Genomic DNA, 24,328 nt, shown 5'->3' with positions numbered 1-24,328 from the left:
GAGTGGGAAAACAAGATTAAAATAGATGGAGCGTTTTTCTAGATAGATGCCCTCACATGTTTTATTGTTTGTAAGTTCATGTCTAGGTTATGTTTACTTAGGTGGCAAACCAACCTTGTAAAAGATCATGTGTAAGCATCTAATGTTCATGCTGGTATTTAGCTTTTCTAAGTTATCTCTGTACGATGTCAAGGAACCATTACTGTTCTGATTGAGCAAGGTACAGTCATGCAGTTCACATCATGGATATTTTCTTTGTAGACTGAATATCTGACTAGGCAAGCTAAACAAACTTGAGACAGACCGAAGCAAGTGCAAAATGTCAAACCCCAGCTGCCTATGTAGTGTCTATCCCTGTTGCAGATGTGGGTAGGACTGGCCTTCCACAATATTCCACAATACTGAAGGCAGTTTCTGTTTTACACTTCATAATACTTTAAAAGCAATTGTATTTTGTGCTTTTAAAAAGTGCTTCCTGTTTGTATTGTATTGATTACATAAAAAATCCTTTTAGTTTTCATTTCCAACTACATAGTGTTTCCAGGAGAAAGTCCTCTGAAAGAATGTTTTTTGTGTGTGTGTAACTTACTATGTATTCAGAGATTTGTATTAACTGAGGTAATTGCTTTTGCATTCCTTTTAGATCTGTACAAGTTTGTCAATCTATTCAGATAATTACAGATTTAGAAGTGTCTGAGTAGCTGACCTTCTTTGCCTTTGGTTTGCTATGGCTATCTTATGCTTTGCTGCAAGGGGCAAAATTGGTCTTCCTGTCTGAGGAATTACACTAGCTGGATGCTCAATAGCTGCATGTTACAGTTTATCTGCTTTAAATAGTCTTCCTTTGCTTGCTTTATCTCAATAGTTGCCTTCCCTTTCTCATCTAAGACTGTTCAATAAATATTCTATTCTTGAATATGAAATAAGATAACCAAATGCATGATTAGTACATCTGATGAAGCTCTGCTTTATTAACAGAAATATGATATGGATATCTGAATCTTATCTGTCGCTTTTTGCTTAAGCAGTGTTTTGCCTTAGAAGTTATCAGACAGAGAGAACAATGCTGTAATATTACAAGTTATCAAAAATATCTTCATTTGAATGGAACCATGACAGGAGTCAACAAGATCAATCTTGCACAAAAAAGTTGCGTCTGAAAATCAGGCAGCCTTTATTTTGCCTTGCAGGTGATTGAGAAGTGGCATAGTTTATCTTCTTGGGAGGGAGACTCCACAAACTCTAGACTTGGTCTTAGGTAGCCTTCAGTGGGTGGCTCTGCTTCTGCAAGGAGGGTGTGCCTAACTGATCACTTAAGACATATGATATAATTTTGGCAAGGTTCCCTAAAATTACAAGTCAGGCTGGATTAACATGCAAATTAATAATAAGGTCTCCTGTTTTAGTTTTGTGCTGTCTGTTTTGCAGAGGGCATAGGGAAAATGGAGGGAGTAGGTTGGATTTAAGGAAAGAAGATCTGGGATCAGTTGCTAAAGGGTGGTAACTTTTAGAAGGGAAGGGAAAGAAGAGGCTGTTTTTAAAAACTGGGAGTAACTAATATAAAGTTGTCTTAAAGCCCTCCACGAATTTATTTTCTGTGAGCAAAAGTCTGACATAACTCTAGTGCACACTAAAGTGATCTAAGAAGAAACATAAAACCACCCTAGTAGCCAAATAAAAAGAACTGAAAGAAAGTTCTTGGGAGAAGAGGGGAAGGAAAAAAAAAGACAAAACTTGAAGATGTACACCATCTTAATCTCTTTATACAGATCCATTTACTGAAATAAATTAGAATATATATTTTTCTTTCATGGAAAGTGAAGGATTATGATAAATTAATTGAAGTCCTTTGTTTCTGGCTCTTGCAAAAAGTCTAAAGAAATATTTGAAGTAATGAAAAATTAATGCAAATGTGTTTGAAGATCAACTCAAAAATAGGTCAGGAACATATTCTATGAACCTATTTTCAGCTGTTACCAGAACTGTGCAGTATGAAGGGGTAGGTTAAAAATAATTACATGTTTTTGAAGAAGCGACTTCTCTGTGGAGATTGGAGAAATGAAGTGTGTAGCAGAATGAGTAATGTGAGAAATCAGAAAATGAGAATTTGGAAAAGGTTCAGGGAGAGCCACACACCATCTACAATTGCAAAGATGGTGAGGATGTAAAGAACAACAAAAAGAAAAAGACTACTGTAAGTGCTTGAAGTAGTAAAAGGAAAGCTAAGCTGATTAATTAAACTGGGAGATGAGAAAGGTATGGGAATAGCAAAGGTCACAGAATAAACTAAGATAATCAGTACCTTCTTCACCTCTGTCTTCACTGATAAGTGTGGACTTCAGGTATCTCAGACCCCTAAGAATGGAGGCTAAGCCTGGAATAAGAAAGACTTGCTGTTAAAAGAGGTGGATTATGGTAATGAACACTTAATCTGGACATCAAGAAATCTATGGCATTGATGGGATGTATCCACGAGATGTGAGGTAGATGGCTGATAGCAGCGTAAGGGCACTCTGATTTTCTTCAAAATGTCGTGGCAATGTAGAGAAGTTCCTGAGGATTGGAAGAAAGCATGGGTCAATCTATTCAAGAAGGATCCGGAGAATTGCAGAGTGGTTAGCCTGGTGGTTTAAAAGGGAAAGTCATGCTTAACTCACCTGATAGCCATCTCATCACAGAAGGATGGCTCGGTGAACAAGAAGAGAGCAGTGGACGTTGTCTTCCTTGATATCAGCAAGCTTTTCCAATTTATTCCTTGGAGTATCTTCTTAAGCAATCTGTACGGGCTGAAAAACAGACAGTGAGAGTGATTGAAAGACTGAAAACTGGCTGAACTGTCAGTCTCAGAGGGTTGTGATTAGCACTACAGAGTCCTGCCAAAGGCCAATCACTAGTGTGTACATTACAGATTGATGCTGTCTTCAGTACTCTTTCATTTTAATTAGTGATCCAATTGATGGGTTTGATGGCATACTTAGCGTGTTTGTTGATGATACAAAACTGGGAAGAATGTCCGATACCCCAGATGGTTGTGCTTATCACACATGGTGGATATTCTTATCAATGTATGCAAATACCCAATGAGGCAAATCAAGGAAGGGAAATAGAGTCCTTGGCAGAGTCAAAGTGACAGGATGAGAGAATGGGTGGAAACTGAAATACATGAAATTCCATCTGAGTGCTGTGTAGGCTCTCAGGCACTGGAACAGGCTGTTAGGGTAGACTGTAGGTTCTCCATCCTCAAAGGTATTTAAAAACTGACTGCCCCCTGACCTGTGGTCCTTAGTAACTTGCTGTAGCTGACTGTCCTTGAAAAGGGGTGTTGGCCTAGATGATCTGCAGAGGTCCCTTCCAGCTTTACCTATTCAGTGATTATGTCATTCTGTGACAGTTTATAAGGAAAGGGGAAACACTGTCTATTTTTAAGGCAGAAAAAAAGTTAAAACACGTTGACACATTCCATGATTTTAAAGGTCTTGTCTGGGTCACAAGGTTACTTGAAATTCTTTCTTTCATAGTCAAGATGCAGGAATAATGCATAAGCCACTTTTCCCTTGATTAGGTAGTTTAGGTGATGGGGTGATAAGAGAAAATATATGCTTCTCGGGCTCAGATCAGTGTTTGGTGTTCTGTTGTTGTTTTTTCTTCCCTTTCCTAGTGGAAAAAAAAAAATGGAGGTTTTTGAAGTATGTTTCAGGATCCAAGTGGAGAAAACTATCTTCAATTTTGATCTTGTGAAACTGGCTGTGCTATAATGTTTTTACCCTTCCTGCGGGGTATCTAATATTTGTTTGGAATAAATTTTAGCCTTAATCTTTCATCTTAAAATACCAGTGATACGGTACAGATTGGCCTCTTGTCATACTTGGTCTTCTCTTAGTTACCATTTCAAATTCACTCCTTATCTAAAAAATGCAGACAACTTAAAAAAAATCTCTTTGCAGACTGACTTGGTCTGCTTATTAACCTGACATGCTCTGAGCCTTGTCTATTTGTGAAGACTAGAGTGAGGAGAGATGGGGTCAGGGATGGTGGAGGAGGTGAGGAAGTATCTAGTTTCAAAAATAGAAATCTCACAAGTATTTTGTCTTTTTTAGTCCTCTAGAAAGTCATTTACTTGCTCTGAATGATACTTCATAGTTTTTACCTGCTAGACTTGCAATTTTGTCTTGCCCTCTCATGCCATTTAGCCTAGTAACTAGATTTGCTTGTCAGCTTCCTCATTTTAACATACTGTGTAATCTATCATGTATGTCAGCCAAGGTGAGCGGGGAAGGAGTGGTACAATAGTTCCCCTGATACTCCATCTGCTGTCATCTTGTATGCATTTTGGTTTTGTTTGAACATATTACAAATGGAGGAAGTGATATGAATGGCTAAAAATCACACTTCAGGAAGGAAGGAGGAGGGAAGGAAGATTTTCTTCATACATTTCTTGAGATTTCTTTGTTGTCATTTATGAAAGTAAATGTTGGACAACATTGGGAGGGGTAGGGCTACATGCCAGCAAATGCTGAGGATCAAAGTCTGCTTTTAGCAACAAAGTTTTCTTAAAAACAAACTAAATTTTTTTAAAAACATTTTTTGAAGTGGTTATTTATAAGAGGACAGGGGCACGTTTCCATTTCATATACTTTTTGTTAAGCATCTATACTAACTGCCTTCTTGGAAGAAACGAGTTGAGCTGATTCTGTATGTGGCATGCTTCTTTCAGTTGTTTTTCTACAGCCTCCCAAAGACAAGTGATCTTCATTCTTGTTAGTGATGATAACAGCTAATTATGCTTGGGAGGCTGACAGATTAGATACACTATTTCTACATTCCTTAAATCTTCAGTTGGCTCCAAAGCACCATTCACAGTTATTTACTTACTACTCAACGATGAGTGCTCTGCTTGTAACATGTTTAGAAGTTAGATGCAAAGAATGTGATTTTGATGTTTGGCTCTGATTTTTTTTATTTTTTTTATTTTTTTTTTTCTTTTTTACAAGACAAGAATGCTTCTTGCTCATTTTAAAGTTTAGAATACTTTTGTAAATGTGTGTGTGTATATACATACATATATATATATATACATATATTCTGTTTTGTTCCTGGTAAGGCTTATAAAACACTGAAGGTCAGATATGTCTGCAGGTTTAATTCAGAACCTATCTTCTAGGGAGCAAGTAAGTTGATGTCATATTTCAGCCCTTTTGCTTTACATATGCTAATAATTAGATTACATTTGGCAGTTAGTGGTTTTATTTAGAGGAAGAGGAAGTGTGAGTGTTAAATGACAACTGCATGCTTTGCCGCTAACTCAGTCTTCAGGGCAGCCAGTGTTTAATGGTATTTTTAGGTTTAGCAAAGTAATCTTGGTTCTTTTATTTTGCCTTTGATATGCTTTGAAACACCGTGAGATAAATGAATTACTTGGTTTTTCCTGAAGGAAAAAGTGTAGCATGTATAATCTTGGTAGATTCTAAGTTACTAAAGTGGTGTGGTTTTGGATGAAGTAGAAAGGAAACTTGTACCACTGCAATGAATTGTTGGGATTGTCATTCTGTATTGAGGTAGTGATCTAGTTAAAAACCTATCAGCTAAGTTTAATCTAAGCTTTCTTTTTTTCTTTGTTAAAACTGTGAAAATAAAAATGTGAAACACAAAAACTGGCATACTGAAGTCACATTGTAGTTGACAAGTGTGCTTAAGGAAATATAAAGACAGTTTTGTCTGTAAACTCTGTTTTTTATTCCTATTGCCCTTGTATTTTTATTAAGCTCATCCAGGAAACTAAACTGGCTAAACCACACGCTGAAGCAAGGTGGAGGATTCTGTGCTGAGCTGTAAACTTTGTTTCTACGACTGTATACTGAAGTAATTATTTCACCGTTGTAAACTTGGCTTTCTTGATTTAATAGAGTTGAGTTAAAGCAGATTTTGAAACAGACATACTCATGACATGCAGGAACATTGTTACAGTTGCCAGTGTAACAGCTGCAAGTCTACAGACTTTATAAGGCTCTGGGAAACTAACTGTGGATGTACTTCTGGGGTGAGAAATAGAACTTTATACTCTATTTTGATGCTACAGTGATTCAGGGTATGTCTGATAACTTTTCATGGATAAATAGCTTCTTAAATTCTAATTTTTATTTTAAAAGCCAACATCCAGTGCTTTTTAGTCCAAGTAGTTTTAAACTTTATTTTAGGAAGGTCTTGTAGAAACAAAAGGGAAGAAATGTTCTGGAGAGACAGGAGATGCTTTGTTTATGGTCAAACAAGGTTTAGATATTTTTATAAAGCTTTATTAGAAATAGCATATTTTGGAATACTCAGGAAAAAAGGGAATTTTATCTGTGAAGGCTTCATATCTGTCCTCCCTTCTCTGAACATCCATTTGAAGTGGTTTCATTATCTGTTTGATTTATATATTTATTTTGTGCATGCGTTTGTTTGTTTTTTAAATCCACCTTAGTGAAGTATGAATAAATCTTACCTTTCTATTTTGCTGGAAAAAATCAATCCCTCATTAACCTCAGTGTTGTCCACAAACAAAACGCATGGGGGATAAAGGACTGGTAGGTGTGTTCTTTTGGGAAATGCTTTCTTTTGCAAGTCCCTTATCTGCTATGTGCTTATCTTTCTTCTTTGGTTCTGAGTTTTGCTTGCTTGTGCATTACTTCCTTTTTCCCTTTCTCAAGCAGCTTTTCTTTTTTTTTTTTTTTTCCTCCTTTTTTTCTTCTTGTTGCTTGTGTGTAGTCCATGTGGTTACAAAAGAGGAAAGAACTGAGCACAACTAGCATATGCAACCTTCCTGGCCATATTGCTATGTACATTTATATATGTTATGTATTGTATGCATGTGTCCATATACTTCTTACCCCCAAGGGACTGAGCAATCCATTCTTGCTCAGACTGCATGTAATAGGAAGCCTAGAAATTGACCAGCATTGGATGTTGCATAGATGTAGAGACTGAGAGAAATGCTAGTAAGGAAATTTTAATTTTAGTCAACAATGATTTGATACTGCTTTATTTGTCTAATCCTATTAAAAAGAAATTTCTTCTAGCAATTCTTCTTATAGTTAACACGTTCCCCACTTCTCCCAACTCTTATACCTTGACTTTTCATACATCTGTAACTTAAGTTTCTATCTGATAGATTTTTGTTTTAAAAAATTAGTTTTATTTATGTTTTTGTTGCTTTTATGTCTAAGTGTCTGCTATGGCTAGAATATACTTAATGTCTCCTTTCAGTCACTGATAACTATAGTGATTTTCATGCAGACATCTACCTTTGTTATTTTAATTTGCTTATTCATGTATTAATTCGGTCCTTTTAAAAAGTTACCTTTTTTTTTTTTTTTTTTTTTTTTCAAGTATTTATCCCAGCAACTGTTGAACTATGTTGGTTACACCACTCAGTGGAGATTTTACTGAAATCATTTTATTGTAAGTTTTCTTGTCTACTATGGAGGAGACGAACTAAGCACAATGTCAACAGTTATTTCTACAGAAAGTAGTAAAATTATGATAATAGAAGAGCTTATTTGTAGAGTTTGATTTTGATTGATATTTAAAGAATCTTTCTGTTGATCACATATGTGGTCTTAAATGTTATTTGTTCTTTCTGTAGAAAGCATAGATTTCTAAAATAGTATGGCATATGTGTTGATTACTCAGACTCAGTATCTCCTTTTGTTGTCATGTCTTTAATTACTACATGTGGAAGGTAGCTTGATCTGGGTTTTATGTGGTTTGTTTTTTTCCTATTAGATTAATATTTAATTTTCAAAGTGTTCATGTATTTGGTGAGGATGAACTGGAGATCTATTAAACTCTCTTTTTGCCTTTCTTTTTTGGAGGATTGCTTGGCAGTTATGGTTATTTAACAAGAATGTTGATTGCTGAGGTTCAGTCTTGTAGACTTTTTGCAGTAAAGGTCTAATTTCCTTCTCTGTTTCAAATAGAGAATTGGGAACTTATTTGTTACTGGGATGTTAACAATACTGCAACACAGTGGGAATACATAGTTACAGATGTAACTTACAGAGCAAACCGAATACTGGATAATGTTCTAAAATGTGGAACAAAAGATCTCCACAGTAACAACCACAAAAACCCAAATTTAAACTTGATTCCTTGTACAGTGGTTCACTTAATCTACAAGTCAACCTGTTTGGATAGTATTTCAGAATAGGAAAGTGTTCAGTGTGTTGTACTTTAATAGCTGCTCTGGATAATCATTTCTGTATTTATACTTCAGTTACACAGTTTTCCATAAAGCTGCTTTTTTCCAGTTGACTCAGAATTTTTATGCTAATGTGTCTTTTTTTTTCCATCAGTGTCTTTACAAATGTCACTGAGGTTCTTTAGAGCTCAATGGAAACAATACCAGCCTTGTTTAGCTTAAGCACAATATGCTACCATTGTAGTATTGTCCAAGTTTTTATGTGCATATCAGAATGAGATGGAATTCAATGCACCATGCAAACTAATGTTGGGTCATTGTGTGTTCAGGAACAATTAACTATCTCTAAATTGCATTCTCTTTTTTTGTGCTTTTAAAAATTAGTTACGGATGCTGTAATGAACTTTCTGCTCTGGTGCCTGCTTAATAAAAATTAGGTTTATTTGAATTTATTTTAATAACCTTAATTTGACAATATTTATTTTAATAATCTTAACAATTAAGACCCAACAGTGCTCATTTGAGCTATACACTGTCTGAGCATTGACTGTGATCTTGTTCTATGTCTTCATCAATGTTCTGGACAAAGGGATTGAGTCCACCTTTAGGAGTCTGCTGATGATGCTGAGCTGGGAGGAGTAGCTGATGCACCAGAATGCTGTGCTGCCATTCATTGAGACCTGGACAGACTGGAGAGTTTGGCAGAGAGGGATGTGATGAGATTCAGCAAGGGCAAGTGTAGAGTCTTGCATTTGGGGAGGAATAACCACATGCATCAGTACAGATTTAGGTGCTTACCTGCTGGAGAGGAGCTCTGCAGAGAAGGACATGGTGGTTCTGGTAAAAAACAGGATGGCCATGAGCCAGCAGAGTTCCAACATGGCCAAGAAGGCCAATGGGGAATCCAGATCTGCATTAAAATAGTGTGGCCAGAATATTGAGGGAGTGATCCTCCTCTTCTGCTCTGTTCTGGCAAAGCCACATCTGGAGCACTGAGTCCAGTTTTGGGCTTTCCAGTTCAAAAAATTTGGGGATCTAGAGAGAGCCCAGTGGAGGGCTGAAAAAAGACAATTGAAGGCTTGGGGCATTTCCCATATGAGGAAAGAGAAGGCTGAGAACTGATCTCATCAATGCTTACGAATATCTAATGGGCAGGAGTCGAATGGGGTCAGGGTCTTTTTGGTGGTACTCAATAACAGGACAAGGGGCAGTGGGTGAAAACTGGAACAGAAGTTCCGCACAAACATACAAGAGAACTTCTTCACTGTGAAGGTGACAGAGCACTGGAGGAGGCTGTAGAGTCTCCTTCTCTGGAGATGCTTAAATCCTGCCTGGATGCTACTTGACCTACTATAGGGAAAACTGCTTTAGCAGGGGGGATGGACTGGGTGATCTCCTGAGGTCCCTTCCAACCTGTGTAATTCTATGATTATACGATCCTCAATATTAAAAGTACTGCTCCATGAAGGTGGATTATAGTTAGTTTTGTGCTTTTTTTGTTGCTTTTAATTGCTCTTCTTACAAAACCAGTTCTCACTGTGCCTTAAGATGTTGCATTGCTAATGTGTTTTTAAATTTTAACTAACTTACTCTAGTTTCTTAAGTAGCTGCAAAGGAACTAGTTGATTCTTTGCTTTATTTTCAGGTGATTTGACAGGTGTGTCTGGCAAAATGCATGTCCTTATGACAGCCGTAATGGTAACTGATAGTAAGGATCAGAAAGGAAATTACATTCTTGTACAATACACAGCAGGAAAAGAACTATTCTCTTCGAAAATTCCACTTTAGCTATTCTGCATAAAACAGTCTCATCTCTTATGTGCATTTGGTTGTAGACTAGTTTATTCAAGTTCATTTGAAAATGTTATACACCTTCATCTAAAGTGGGATGGGGGAGAGGGTAGGGGATCTATTAGGAAAATGGGAAAAGGTCTTTGTTTTACCTGAGAAATGTGACTATAGGCCTTAAATTTCTACAAAGTCTAATAAACTGGTCTGCTACTTCTTGCTATGTCTAATCCTGTTAGTTCTGTCAAACTGACCTTCAAGCCTGTAGAAATTCTTGTTACCTTATTGCATGGATATATTTGCGTTTATTTGTTTTGCATTTTTTTAATGCATATGAGTGTTCCTTTGTTTAAAAACGAGGAAAAGCCAGCTGAGCGTAGTCTGTAGAAACTCTGTTAAAATCATTCACTTCATAAATTACCCTAGATAAATATACTTTTTCTTAGTGCCATACATAATGGTGATGCTAATATCCGAAACCTTTTATAAGCAAATTATAATCTGTTGACAAATATGCAAATGCAGAAGCAATTTACTTTAGAGATGAACATTTCTCTAGGTTATAAAAAGAATAGAATTTTATAACACTCTGAATTTGGGAAGAGTGGAGGGGTCTATTGTTCATTTTACTGACAAAGATAGGAAGCCTGAATTGAGAAGGGAAAGGAATTCAACTTCATTAGGATGTGTCAGAAGTGTAGTTTGTGTAATAATCTTATATGATCTTACTAAGAGTCAGAAGCCTGGCAAGTGACTTTTCCTTGTAGAACTCTTGATTTTTGAAATAATTCTGTTGTTTCTGCAGTGTAAATGTGTTGCAGAAGAGAAATATGCACTGATACCCAGTAAAAATGCAGTTCCAGAAATGTGCAATCTGTATGAATGGTTTGTTAGCTGAACAGAAACTTTGTGCTAAATTGAGGCCAATAATAAAATTCAAAGGCAGGGTTTTTTTTTTTTTTTGCAGTGCTTGAAGTTCATAGCTACGTTTGTGCATGAACCGTTTGGATCTGTTAATTATACCCTCCTATCTCAACACTTTCATTTACATAACGAGCAGAACTTGATAAAACGAATGTAAAATTCAGTGTCTGAGCTATTGGATGAGGAATTATGTAATCTGAATTTTGAATGTGGAAAAAAAGGGACCGATAAATGTACCATTCCAGATAAATGTGGAATTTAATTCATATTCCCATGCTGCCTCTTAGTGAATCGCATTTGTATTGTTCATATTTCCCTGCAATGTTACTTCATATTAATCTATTTAGATTGATGTTTAAAGGTAAGTTACTAAAACTGTCAAATATGGGTGTTTATTTTCCCCCTTAAATCTTATGACTTGTTCATAACATCACTAAGCTACACAACTTAGTGTAGCTACCTGTAAGCATTGTTCTTGTATATATGAACTAGTCTTAAGAGGGCAAACATTTTGATCCAGTGTGAGAAAGCATATGGGGCCCTGTAGGAAGACATGTTAAATTCTCACAAACATCAACAGAGCAAGAGGTCAAATTCCCTCAGTTACTGCTTGGTGACTTTGTACCTTTGAATCCACTCTGTAATACCTGTTTCCTTTGGACACTCGCACTTTCACTGATGATAATTTAGTAAAATAGCAAATGTTTTTTTTTGGAATTGATTTTTTTTTTTTTTTTTCTCTTACTCAAGCTATTGTGTTAGTCAGAAAATAACAGTGAATTTGTACATTTCCATGGCTCTTCTGAGTACTCTGTCAGAATTAGAAACCTATTTTATGGAGTAGGCGATCTCAGCTATTTAATAATTCTGTTTTGTTGCTTGTTTATCTTTTTACTGAGTAGACAAACCAGCTTGATTTTTGAGTTTCACTATATAGTAGACCTATGAAAAATAGAAATGCCTCTTTTTAACTGTTGGGGTGCGTTGACTTGTGAAACTTGAAACTTGCAATCTTCTTTTTTTCCTTACTGAACAATTTGTCTTTCCCAGTGCTTGACTCTTTATTCAAAAGAATACAGCCTCTGAACCTACTACCAGATTTCTACTTCTAAATGTGAAATACCAGTCAAAATGTTAACAATTCTTGCTTACAAACTTCTCATTAAAAGCCCTTTCTTCAGATACCCCAGGGGTCTCCAGTATTCATGATTTAATTCATAATAATAGAAAGCAATTATAAGCAGTATGTGAAAATGGCTATACACACATCCCACAAATGGGGGGGATGTTAATGATATTATCTAGCTACTTGTAATTTTTCTATCATCATATCATTTTGTCTGCAGAAAGTTGTTATATGTTGAGAGAGAGCTTTCTTATTGTTACTTTTAGAATGAAACTGGATAGGCCATTTCTTAATAGCCTGTTTATTCTTTTTTCCTGGTTTTCCCTGTACCTGCTGCTGCTCAGTGTTTTTCTAATGGAATTTTGATACTACTTCTTGCACTGAGCTTGAATAATAAGGAAACATGATAACTTAAGACATGATTAACTCTAGTAATAGGTAGAATGTATTTTTCTTTAATTGTTTCAGGATAATGGAATACACATCCATTATTTCTTAAATGGTGATTTGCTTTTTTCTCTGGTGTCTTACAACAATTGTATTGTGAACTTTTAACTACTGTATTTGTTAGGGTTTACGAGCAATCTGGAGGTAACAGGTTTGCTTTGAAATATATCACACGTAGTACATTCATTTCTTGATTATAATATGAATATTCTCCTCTGTAATCACCAGCTAGTCAGTTACAGATGCAGAATTTTCCTTGGAGCATTATCCGAACATGTAAAATTGTCAAAAACTCATTGTCATGCAGCAGGTTATTCAGCAACTACTGACTTTGTTTGCCTTATGCAAATGACTGTTCAGTACAAGGTAGTAGTCCTTTTCTTTGTGCTTGAATGATCAAAATGTGGTGTACAAGTCCTGTCTTTCTTTCTAAGCTTTGCCTCTGAAAGTGATTTGGTGCATTTGTTTCTTACCAACAGGATTATCATAGTGTTTAGCATCCTGTATGATAGGGCTGGCATATGAGGGATTATGCAATTTAAATGAGAATACATGCCTTCAAACAGCAAGGGGCAATTCAGGAAAACATGAACATGTGACCATTTCTGAGCCTGCAGACATCATTGTTTTTATGAAGAATTCTGATGTTGTGCAGCTTGCTTGAGGAGACCATTGAAAATGACTTCTTTCTGGTTTTGAGTGAAGCTTACTGCAGTGCACTATTTCAGTTTTGTAACTGAAATTACTTCTAAAAGATTCTTCTAAAAGATGAATCATTTGTGCTTTAACCTGACCTCTCTTATGAAGTCATTTCTAGTGGCTGAGGCAAAATACATGCCATAGAAGTAGCTTTTTACTTCTATTTTGGAAGCTCTTTAAATACACTGGCTATGTAAAGCGTTATCCAGAATCTACCTGAATTATCTGCTGTCTGTTATTTCTCATTTGTTGGATCATTCTAAATTAATAAATAAATAAACCTGAAAGAAATAATCAGTATAAACAGTTTTTCTTAAGGATAAAGTTATTTACAAGGAAATTCTAATCACTATGAAATGTTGCAGGCAGAGAGATAAGTATGTCTTAATACTTAAAGATATGGAAATATCTTACGGTCATCTAGCCTGCTATACATCTGTCCTAAGGAGATAATGTGCGTAAATGTAAAATATGTTCCAGATGTCATTTTAGTCTCCCTGTAGAAAATAGATTATTTGATTTTCAGTAAGCAGAGTTCTTTTTTTTTCCCCATTTACTTTGACGTGTGGATTCATAAATGGAAAGAATGAAAGGGAACAAAGACTCTTTGGTGATTTCTGCTTATTTAAAATCTGCGCTGATAGAAGAACTTGACTGACATGTAGGTAGCTTCTATTTGCAATTAACAAAAAGTTATGCTGCCAAAAAAAGATGGTTTTGGCTAACAATATTTGTGAGGAGTTCAGTGTTTGTGCTGTTTTTGTTCTTTATTCTTCGTCATGGGACAAAAAGTGATCAGTGCTGGTAGATGTACTTTCAACCCTGCCCTAAGAAAATTATAAGAATTTAATATTAAGACATTTTCTTTTAACTTTCTACTTTTGCATTTCTCTTGCAGTAATTATGGTAACTGTAAGGAAAGACAAAACAACTAAAGAAATGTGTAACAAATATTCACTACACAGTGGCTCAGATGTATTTCCTCCAGTCAAATGAAGAACTTCACATCTTTCTTCTCTTATCTGTCTGCATATTAATTGTGTCTGAAATATTCATAAGAGAAGTAACCATTTATACATTAGTAGTTATAGCTTTAATTGTAAATTTGGTATATTATAACATGAACCACTTTTTCATGAACTGTGCTCATAATTTGTTCATTTTATTATTTCCAAACCATTTTGCACAGCTGCAATCTGAATAAGCAGCTCAATTATAGTTAGTGTCATCCTTTAATATTCGCTGTGCCTCATAGAAAACTTTGAAAGAAGCGTTCTATTTAAAGACAATTATTCTTAAATATCATGGCTTTCTAGAGACATTTGCATTAAAACAAATGCCTGAAGAGCTCATCTTCCTTTTTCATATTCCAATCTAGAGTAATAATTCTCCTGTGATAGCATAGTCAACTGTCTTATGATATGAGATCACAGTTATGTGTGCTCAAAATCTTCTACCTTGGACACATGCTTGAAATCCAAGCGTAGCCCTTATTTTGCTAATGACCATTGGGTTATTCTGATTTCAGAATCAACTTGGAATTTGGCTGCGGGTTTAAGAAATAAATACCTTTGATATATACGCTAAAAATAGTTTTGTATGAATTTTCTTGTTTTGAAAAGCTGCTCTTTCTTTCCTATATTAGCTTTAGGAATTAATACTTTGGATCAGATTTGTTCAGTGGGTTACGTGGTTCAGAATTTGTGAAAATATCAGGAGCTGAAAAACTACATACATTTTTCCTTTGCATTGTTCCTTTTCATTAAACAGTGTTTTCTTGCAGACTTGCTCTAAATTCCTGTAAAGTATCCATTGTGTCACTGCTGCTCTGCTGTAGTGGCAAAAAAGAGAATGCTGTTTTTCTCTGTATTTCTTTGAAGAGTGGAAACTAAGCAGACTCTGAGCACACGTAAAATGTTGCATAGAATTACATGAATACAAATTATATGTCTTATCTTCAGCTTTTTGTATATTATTTCTTGCTACGCTCCTATTTTATCAAATTGCACTTCTCATTTTTTAAGATTAGTAGATTTCTGAGAGTCATGATTTGTAGAATTGTCATCTTGATAAGTAGTAGAGATTAATGCTTTCATCCAAATGATGCATCCTTTTTAGGATGATAACATTACATAATAATAGGGGCAGATTTCCAATTTCTTGATCAACAAAATGGTTACAGAAAGACTTCTTAAATAATTCATTTCCATCTATCAAGGCTGACATGAGGCAGGGTTACCGAACGGCCTCCTTTTGACAGGATAGTGCAGTAGTACAGTTCTTATTCATTGCTCTGCTGCTGGCACAGGAGTGTCTGTGGGCATATATCCAGGTCCCCAGGAAACTTGGAAACATTCCATTTTAAAGAACTGTAACTGTGGCTAACAAACCAGCTGCTGTATTGAGCTCTGAAGGAAGTCTTTGTAGCAGTGTGGAAGGAACTTAAGTTATTTGCATAACATCCAGCAGCCTTAGTGGGAAGAGTTGGCAAGAGGACAACAGCAGAGTAGGCGGCATCGAGCTTTTTATCTTCTGAGTTATCTGTCAGTGATTCCATTCTTAAATCCTACAATGAGAAGAGAAAGATGTGAAGATCTTGATGGAAAGGATGGGGACAAATGAGTACTCGTGGTCTTACTTGACAGCATTCTTTGTGGAAGTAATGGTTCATTACGTTTATCAAACCAAGTAAGTTTGTCTTAGTATCTGTGTCATCTCTAGATGTTTGAGTTGCTCAATTCTTATTATGGAGAGAGAAAAACATTAAAAATAACAAGTGCAGGATAATATGATGCTATCCATCAGCATAGGCCAGCTGTCAATCAAAACATGCTGTTATATTAAGTTTTGGGAAATTACAGAAATATGGTCAGTGCCAAAACACATATTTTATATTAAAAACAGACATATTTTGACTATTATGCCAACTTCTTTTTTTCTTTTTTTTTAAGGGTTTCCTAGAATACCTTAAATTTTAGTACTGAAGGCATGATAAAATTTTCAATAAAATACCAATCAGGAGTTCTAAAATAGGTATTTCTTCTTGTCAATTTTGCTCTGTAAAGAATAATAATACTTTTTCTAAATGTTAACTTCTGCAAAATAGCTTTAATTAAAATGATCAGGCCATACTACACAAAGTATTAAAGGCCATGCTACCAGAAAAGATTGTCATGCTTTCACATTGCCTCTGGGTTCTTTCCTGCTATGTACAAATAGAGCAGTTTGTGAGACTAAGTGGTAAATCACATTATGGATTTGGATTTAAACCAACTAGGGTTGCAGTTTGTTACTACCCCTTTTTGCCTTCCACCACTTCATATCCCATTTAATTTTGACCTACAGTTGCATTCCTGGCCCAATTCTCTACTTTTGCACAAATGCATATGATGGAAAAGAGTTAATACGAGGGAAGAAAATAATTGAATTTTTGTAGGGTAAGTGGTATTGGCCTTACATGTATTTTCCCCATTTTGTAAGAGCTTGTTTTTGATTAAAAAATAAAATAAGTTCACAGAGCAGCAACTTCTATGAATTGTTTTGTGTAGGAAAAGACAAGAAATGTAGAAGATGTAATTCTCCATAATTAAAAAAATTAATCTTCAGTAAGCAGCTAAATATTCTTCCTGATATGAAAAATCACTCTATATTTATTCTCAGTATTTCTTTTTCTTGCATAATTAGAGAGATGATTCTGGAATAGCTTAGTCTTTTTTCATTGTTTTTATTTGGTTAAGTTGACTTGAAGTGAAAACTTCACTGTTCATATAAAGAAAATGTCTAATAAATGTTTTGTTAAAAAAAAGAATGCTGTCAGCTGTTCATGTTGATGTGAATCCCATGGAAGTTTTAATGTGCCTCGACACTGCAATATTACTTGTGACACCAAAATGTTAAGAATACTGGTTGGTACTTTTCTTTCTATCTCGTATTTTCATAAGTCTGAATTTAAAAATTCTACCTACTTTTTTCTGAATGATTGTTTTTCCAAACAGGTTAATTTCTAGAATTTTTGGATTCCTGTAAGGATCCCCAAATTTTATTTTGCTTGACATAATCAGCCATCAAACAAGAGTTTTGAGGAATTCATATGTGGTTCATGTTGCAATATGTAAACATATTGTATTCATGATGCTATTGTAACTCTAGCTTGTGGTTGGTAGTGTAAGTAAGTGGAGAATTCATATTTCAGTCTAATTTGACCTGACTTTCTTGAACTCTTATAAAGGCATGTATGTTTGTTTGTCTAGTTTTATGTGATGGGTTAAAGTATGTGCTCTGCTTGTGAATGAAGAAATTCCAAATTTGTAAGTAATTTAAAACTTATCAGTAGGGCTACTCTCCCATCTTATTTATGGAAGACAGCATATGTGTTCTCTAGCATAGTAACTACATTAACAATGTACGTTTCCAGCTAGAGGAATGTAATGTAACGAACAATCAGAGCTGTTTTGCACACTAAGTAAAGGAGCATAAAGAAATTTCTTTGGAGAGGGGGGAAAAATATATTTATTCACTGAGTTATTGTAGAAAGTTTACTAATCCTTAAAATGCTCTTTTAAATGGATAATTTTGATTTGCCTATGGTCCTATCTGTTTTTGTATATTTTGCTTACATTTTTACCACTCTTGCCTCAGTAACTCCTGTATTAATCAGTCTCAGGCAAACATTAAAGGATGTCTTAGAGATGACTGTGCTTCCGTGTTATGTACAAAGCAGTGATTAAGTAAATAATAGGCATATATTGTTACTGTCAGTATTGAGGAGGGGGGTGGGGGAGAGACAGAATTGTACATAGCTGAACCTAGTCAGCTGGCTAGTCAGTGTGCATGTAGTGGTTGGCCAGTGAATAGGTATGCAGGTCCAGAATACATCCTGTGGGGATCTTATGGGAAAATGGAATTTTTGCACTTGTGTTTTAGGAGGCAGAGAATATAAAACCACAAGAAGTGAGTCTCATTAGTTTCAATTTCATGGGGGGATCGTATATATACAAACAACACTAAAAGCTTACCATTGTTGACTATAAACATTTTAATATGCTTTGTTTTCATTTGTTTTTTGTAAACAGATAAAAGACGCTTGACTGGATTAATATTGAACTGAATGCATCTGAACGGAAGGAAAAGTTTTAAGATCGCTCTCCTGGCAGAAGTTGGACAAAAATGGGACACTGAGGCTTCTGCTTACTCTTCTGGGAAGGCTGTAACTGTGTATTTACTTTGGGGTTTACTGGCCCATAAAAAGCAATGTAATAATAAAACTTAACAGTACATTTATGTAACTCTAGTGGTTCCCCTCCCACTGACTGGACATGAGTGATCAAAGGTCTTTGCAAGAAGATAAGCACAAAATCAGCAGATCTTCCTCGAAGTTCAGGGAGTCTTCAAGAAGCATGCAGTCTGATGATTATTTTGCTAGAAAACTTAAAGCTTTGAATGGTGGCATGGGTCCTCCTGTTCCTTCAAATGCATCTAGCAAGTCTGAAAGTAATCAATCAAATGGTACGCCAGCTGTGCCTAAAATGGGTGTTCGAGCAAGGGTATCTGAATGGCCCCCTAAAAAGGATTGCTCTAAAGAGCTGAGTAAAGCTGCTTGGGAAAATAGACCACAAGCTAGTTATGAAAGCGTTGGATCGGTACATCCAAGTGGACAAAATGACCAAAATGAAGGGCAGCAAGAAGAGCTGGAACTGGAATTTGCAGAGGGAAAATATTCTATTGGGGATCTTTTTGTTCATTCCCCTCAAAGGGGACTTCATCCCATAAGGCAGAGAAGCAACAGCGATGTGACGATAAGTGATATTGATGCTGAAGACGTTTTAGACCAGAATGCTGTTAACCCAAATACTGGAGCAGCACTTCATAGAGAATATGGCAGTACTTCTTCAATTGACAGGCAAGGATTGTCTGGGGAAAATTTTTTTGCGATGCTAAGAGGATACAGAGTGGAAAATTTTGAACATAAAACTCTTGCTCCTTTTGGATTTCCCGAGTTCTTCCACTGTGATCCTTCAGTTTCTCCAAGTCTACATGCTGCTGCACAGATTTCCAGGGGAGAATTTGTCAGGATTTCTGGCTTGGATTATATGGATAGTGCCCTGCTTCTTGGTCGAGACAGGGAGAAATCTTTCAAGAGGAGACTAAAATCAGAAACGGTAGAAACGTCTCTGTTTAGAAAATTACGAACTGTTAAAAGTGAACATGAAACTTTTAAGTTTTCTTCTGATTTGGATGATAGACTCGACCGAAATGTTCGTTCTTGGAACTGTCAGAAGTGTTTTGCACATTACGATGTTCAGAGCATTTTGTTTAACATAAATGAAGCAATGGCTACCAGATTAAATGTGGGAAAAAGGAAAAATATAACCACTGGGGCTTCTGCTGCATCACAAACTCAGATGCCAGCAGGCCAGACGGGAAACTGTGAATCACCTTTGGGAAGCAAAGAAGATCTCAATTCAAAAGAGAATTTAGATGCTGATGAGGGTGATGGGAAAAGTAATGACTTAGTATTAAGTTGTCCTTACTTCAGGAATGAAACTGGAGGGGAAGGAGACAGACGGATTGCACTTTCTAGGGCAAATTCAGCATCTTTTTCTTCAGGTGAAAGCTGTTCTTTTGAGTCTTCTCTGAGTTCCCATTGCACAAATGCTGGTGTTTCAGTGCTAGAAGTACCGAGAGAAAACCAGTCAATTCACAGAGAGAAAGTGAAGCGTTACATCATAGAACACATTGATCTTGGAGCATATTATTATCGCAAGTTCTTCTATGGAAAAGGTAAGTTCTTCTAATGCATGCATGTCCCAGATTGGTTGCATTAGATTTTATTTGCTTAGGAAAAAGAAAAAATTCTTCTCTATAGGAAAACCTAAGTAATACTATTGAAACATGTTACTAAAATTAAGGCTCTTAATATTTCCCTTTGGGTAAGCAGGAGTCCAGTGGATTGTGTATAATGATAAGCAGTACTTGCTTAAATTCACTAAACGTTGGATCACTTAATTTGGTAGATGAACTTCTCTGTTCCAGACTTTCTTGGAGGGTAGGATAAATAAAGATCAGTTTTATACCCAGAAAATTACCCATGGTAATACCAATAGTTAGAATTGGTTGTTATTTCCTAAAAGGTGTTTCCAAAAGAAAACATTTCATTATCAAAGTTCATGACTGCCTTCTAGATTAAACTGTTGTCTTGTGTCACTGGATTGTTTCATACTCTTTTAAACACATAGCTGTTGAGAGTTCTTCATTTTTGAGCCTTAAGATTGTTTTGTGCCTTTTTCCTCTCTTTTTTGGGTATCTTCACACTGCAAAGTGGCAGGATGCTCTTCTCAGTAGGGTAGCTAACTTGGCTTGAATTGTTATTCAGACAAGAGATTTCCACTCTGATCTACTTTGTCTCTCTGTATTCAACACTGCCTTGCTCTGTGTGTTTTAATCCCTGTTTTTGTGAGGGGAAGAAACCCAAAGTACCTCTCTGGCCTATATGCATTAGGAGTTCCTGCTCAATCTTTTTATTGCTATTAAAAGAACAAAAAACAAAACAAACAAAAAACCACAAAAAAACCAACAACAACAACAAAAAGCAAAAACAAAAAACCCCAAACACTTTTATCCTTAAAGGATTGTTTGTCACTGCCCAAGTCTTCCTGAAATCATACTTCCTTTGCCTTCTAACTGTATTTGAACAGCAGGAAATAAGCTCTATACTGTATTCCTTCCTGTACTCCTTACTCCTGTGACCCTACATGAGAGACTCCAAAGAAAGTCCAGAAAAGTTTAATGATGTGGTGGAAACCTGGAACATACAGGCTGTAAAGATGGTGTATTTAAAAGAAAAGAAGGGAGAAATCTAGAACTGTGATATAAGAGGATGAAAAAGGCATATACTTAAGCAAGGATGGGCAGTAAACTCAAATACTCAAAATGGCTCCTGTGTTAGGCAGGTTGCAGTGGACCATAAGGTGCTGAGGGAGTCAGGGTGGAAGAGAATGAAGGAAAACTTGTGAGAATAGTGTGTGCTTTTTGAGAGGCAGAAGAGACAAATAATTGTCAACGGAGAAATCTGTGACAGGATAGGAAGGAAGAAAAAAAGACAAGGACTGAGCCCAATAAAAGATGACTTGCTTGTGAAATGCTTTTGCAGTGAAGGTGTTAGAGGTTCCAAAGAGCTGAATGTTTTTTGGAGTTGTTTTTGTTTTGTTTTGTTTCTTTTTTTTGCAATGAAAAACAGTGTTGGAAGGAGAAAGAAAATACAGAGAGAAAACACTTTAATAAGGTACTTGAAATTGCACTTGGAAGCTGATGCAAGTTTTAATGAACTAATGTTCTGATGTTAAGTAATCTATTGACTAAAAATAAAGTGTATTTATGTTAGTGTAGTATTGGAAACTTAAATAGTATCTGAGAGTTCTACCCGTATTGTATAATACTGGTGAATGTGAATTGTTAATGTCCTTGTTACTCTGTGTTCTGTAGGTAATGTTCTTCAAAAGTAAATACTGTGATGCATTTAGTGTTCAGGAAGAAATCGTTACAGTTTCACCTTTAATATATATGCCATGCCCTCTTCCATATTAAGTTTCTATGGAACAGTAACAGAAGCTATACAAGAGAAACCTTGATGAAATGAAAAATATAGCAAACAATAGTTACTTATATATAGAGACATATGTAATGCTACTGTTTTCTTTGCCTTTAACAACATATCTGTGATAGAGAAACAACTTTCTGCATATTTGATTTAGTTCACAGTTTTGTAATTGGCACTTGTCAGCATACAAGTTTTATTTCTGTTTTAAGATGCATGGAAGAAACACCCGGGCATGTGTAGCACTAATTATTCCTTTCCCTTTCAAGAAATGAAAGATTTGGAATTCAGTCTTCTGAAATGAGCTGTAGTTGTATATTGCATATTTATAAGCATTGTAGCTATTGTTAAATCAAATCCAACAAGACTGATGTCAAATATGTTAATGTTTCTGAAAAATACCTTCTCAAGTTTCCAGTTAAGGTAATCAAAAGCTAGAACATCGTGTTTTATCTAACAGTTTTGATTTATCGTGTCCTTCAGTGAACTACATGCTTGTGTGATGGACTGGGATGAGAGGGGGGGAAAATTGTGTTGATTTTTATTTTTTTATTTTTATTTTTTTTTAAGGATAATTGAAGCATGCTGTTATTGTCGTTGAGCAGTCCTTTTGTGTGATTATCCTCATAATATCTCAAGACTTGACTTATTACTATGCCTTTTATTTGTGGGACGCTTGCTAAAAATTTCACAGTTGTTGGGTTTATGTGTTGATATCAAAGTGGGGAAAAAACATCCTAAAAGAAATGTAGAGGCTTAGCAAGCTTTTGATATTAACTCAGACTTCTATAAGTAAGAATTCATTCACATAAGAAGGAATGCTGACATCTGTTCCTCAAAATGGCACATAAAGAGTATTTACTGTCTCTTCAGCTAAAAAAAAACTAGCACTTTCCTCTTTCATTTCTAGATGATACTTCTAATGCAACGTATATAAATTTAATGACCTTCACGAGTTTGTAGCTTGAGATTAAAAAAATAAGAAACAAAACAACAACTTAGAGTTAAAAATGTTGTCTCTAAATCTTGGAATATTTACATCCATAACATTTAAAATATTTTATCTCTTATCCACTAACATTTTGTACAACATATCTGCCAAGCTTGCTTTTTCTGCACAGTATTATAGCTGCCAAGGTGCCTGGTAACTGTGGAATACAGTTTTCTCTACTTCCAAACAGAGAGCTACAGAAACTGTAACTAAGTTTACCCCTTGTCAAAGCCTGAATATGCAGCTGTGGGGAGTTACGTTGTTTGGAGTGTTTGACCTATGAATTTAGCTCTCTCATGCTCATGCAAATTAATGTTTTTATGGTCTGTACAATCTTGTTCCATTGATTTGTTAAGTTTACTAATTGAAGTTTAAAGTTTTGACTTAACACTATGAAGTATGAGCTATAATTAATCCATGCAGGTATAACAGACAGGGTGGAGAAGGTGGGAAGAATATAGCTGATGAGCATGGAAGAATAGGTTTGTGTCTGTGCTCCTTTGATCCCAGGTGTTTCTTGAGGGAAAAAAAATAATAAGGTTTATGTCTATTATGTGTTGTTATTCATTTTCTTCCCGGTGAGAGATGGACTGTAACCACCAGTATACTTTATAGACAAATCTCTGGAAGATGACTGGAAATGTAATTGAAAATTGGTTTGACAAATAAGTCTGTCATTTACATAATTAGAGATAACTTTATCTTTTTGTATCCCTTCCAAGCGTGGGATCTCTGGGATTACTTCCCAGTAAAAGAAATTTGGTGAAAACTTTCTTATTCGTTGATCAAACTATTTAAATTGAGGTATTCTTAAAAGAATAAATTAACATCGTTACTATTTAAAACCTAGAGTTATAGCATAAACTGATTCAAAGGAAAATTCCAAAGGTTATCAGTCCAATTCCCTATTTAAAGCCACCTTTAAAAGTCGTTTCTGAGCAACCTGTTCAAAACCTTGTCTCTCTAGATTCATTCTGTTTCCAAAAATAGAGATTTCACAAACTCTCCTGGCAGCTTGCTCCTTGGTTTGATTCTCCTCTATGGGGAGCAGCATCTTGTAACATGCGGAATCTTGTACTTCCTTTATTAGCTTGGAGGAGGGTCTGGTTCTCCCTTTACTGTTACTCTCATTTGGGTAGTGGGGAGAGACAATTGCTCCCCTTATGCTCGTCTTAGGGCTGCAAAAACTCATCTCCTTCAAGCTTCAGCTCTTCTGTTACATGTTCCCTGTTGTCTTCAGAGTTTTCCTGGCAATTATCTGCTGGACTTGTGGTGACAGCATTGCACGTGTGGTCTCAGAAATGCCAGATAAAGTGGAATAATCTTTCTCTTGATCTACTGGAATACTCTGGCTGGCACATCCCAGTTTGTGCTTAGCCTTCATTTCTGCCAGGCTGTTCTGCTGACTGCTGTACTACTTAGTGCTCACCTGGGCCCCATGTCCTTTTCCAAAGAGCTGCTCCTGAAATAGTTTGTTGCAAACCCATGCCCTTTTGTGAGCTTTCTCTGTCTGATATGCAGGTCTGTGTCAGTTTTCATGTTCTTAGACTGCTGAGGTCCCTCAGAAATGCAGCTATAACCTCC

At 35.8% G+C, this 24,328-nt stretch overlaps 1 protein-coding gene across 5 annotated transcripts in view; it reads left to right on the top strand.

Annotated features, from left to right (window-relative positions):
* SIPA1L2 (signal induced proliferation associated 1 like 2) overlaps nucleotides 1–24,328 on the top strand; it is a 129,029-nt gene that overhangs the window by 31,742 nt on the left and 72,959 nt on the right. For all 5 annotated transcript variants that reach the window (XM_072330964.1, XM_072330963.1, XM_072330962.1 and 2 more), the window contains exon 3: nucleotides 18,233–19,940. In XM_072330964.1, the coding sequence (XP_072187065.1) occupies nucleotides 18,476–19,940 (1,465 nt within the window). In that variant the 5' untranslated portion in view covers nucleotides 18,233–18,475. The remainder of the gene's footprint in view (nucleotides 1–18,232; nucleotides 19,941–24,328) is intronic.

The sequence above is a fragment of the Excalfactoria chinensis genome, chromosome 3, assembly GCF_039878825.1.
Source record: "Excalfactoria chinensis isolate bCotChi1 chromosome 3, bCotChi1.hap2, whole genome shotgun sequence".
NCBI lineage: Eukaryota > Metazoa > Chordata > Aves > Galliformes > Phasianidae > Excalfactoria > Excalfactoria chinensis.
This window is presented reverse-complemented; position numbering and strand designations above follow the sequence as displayed.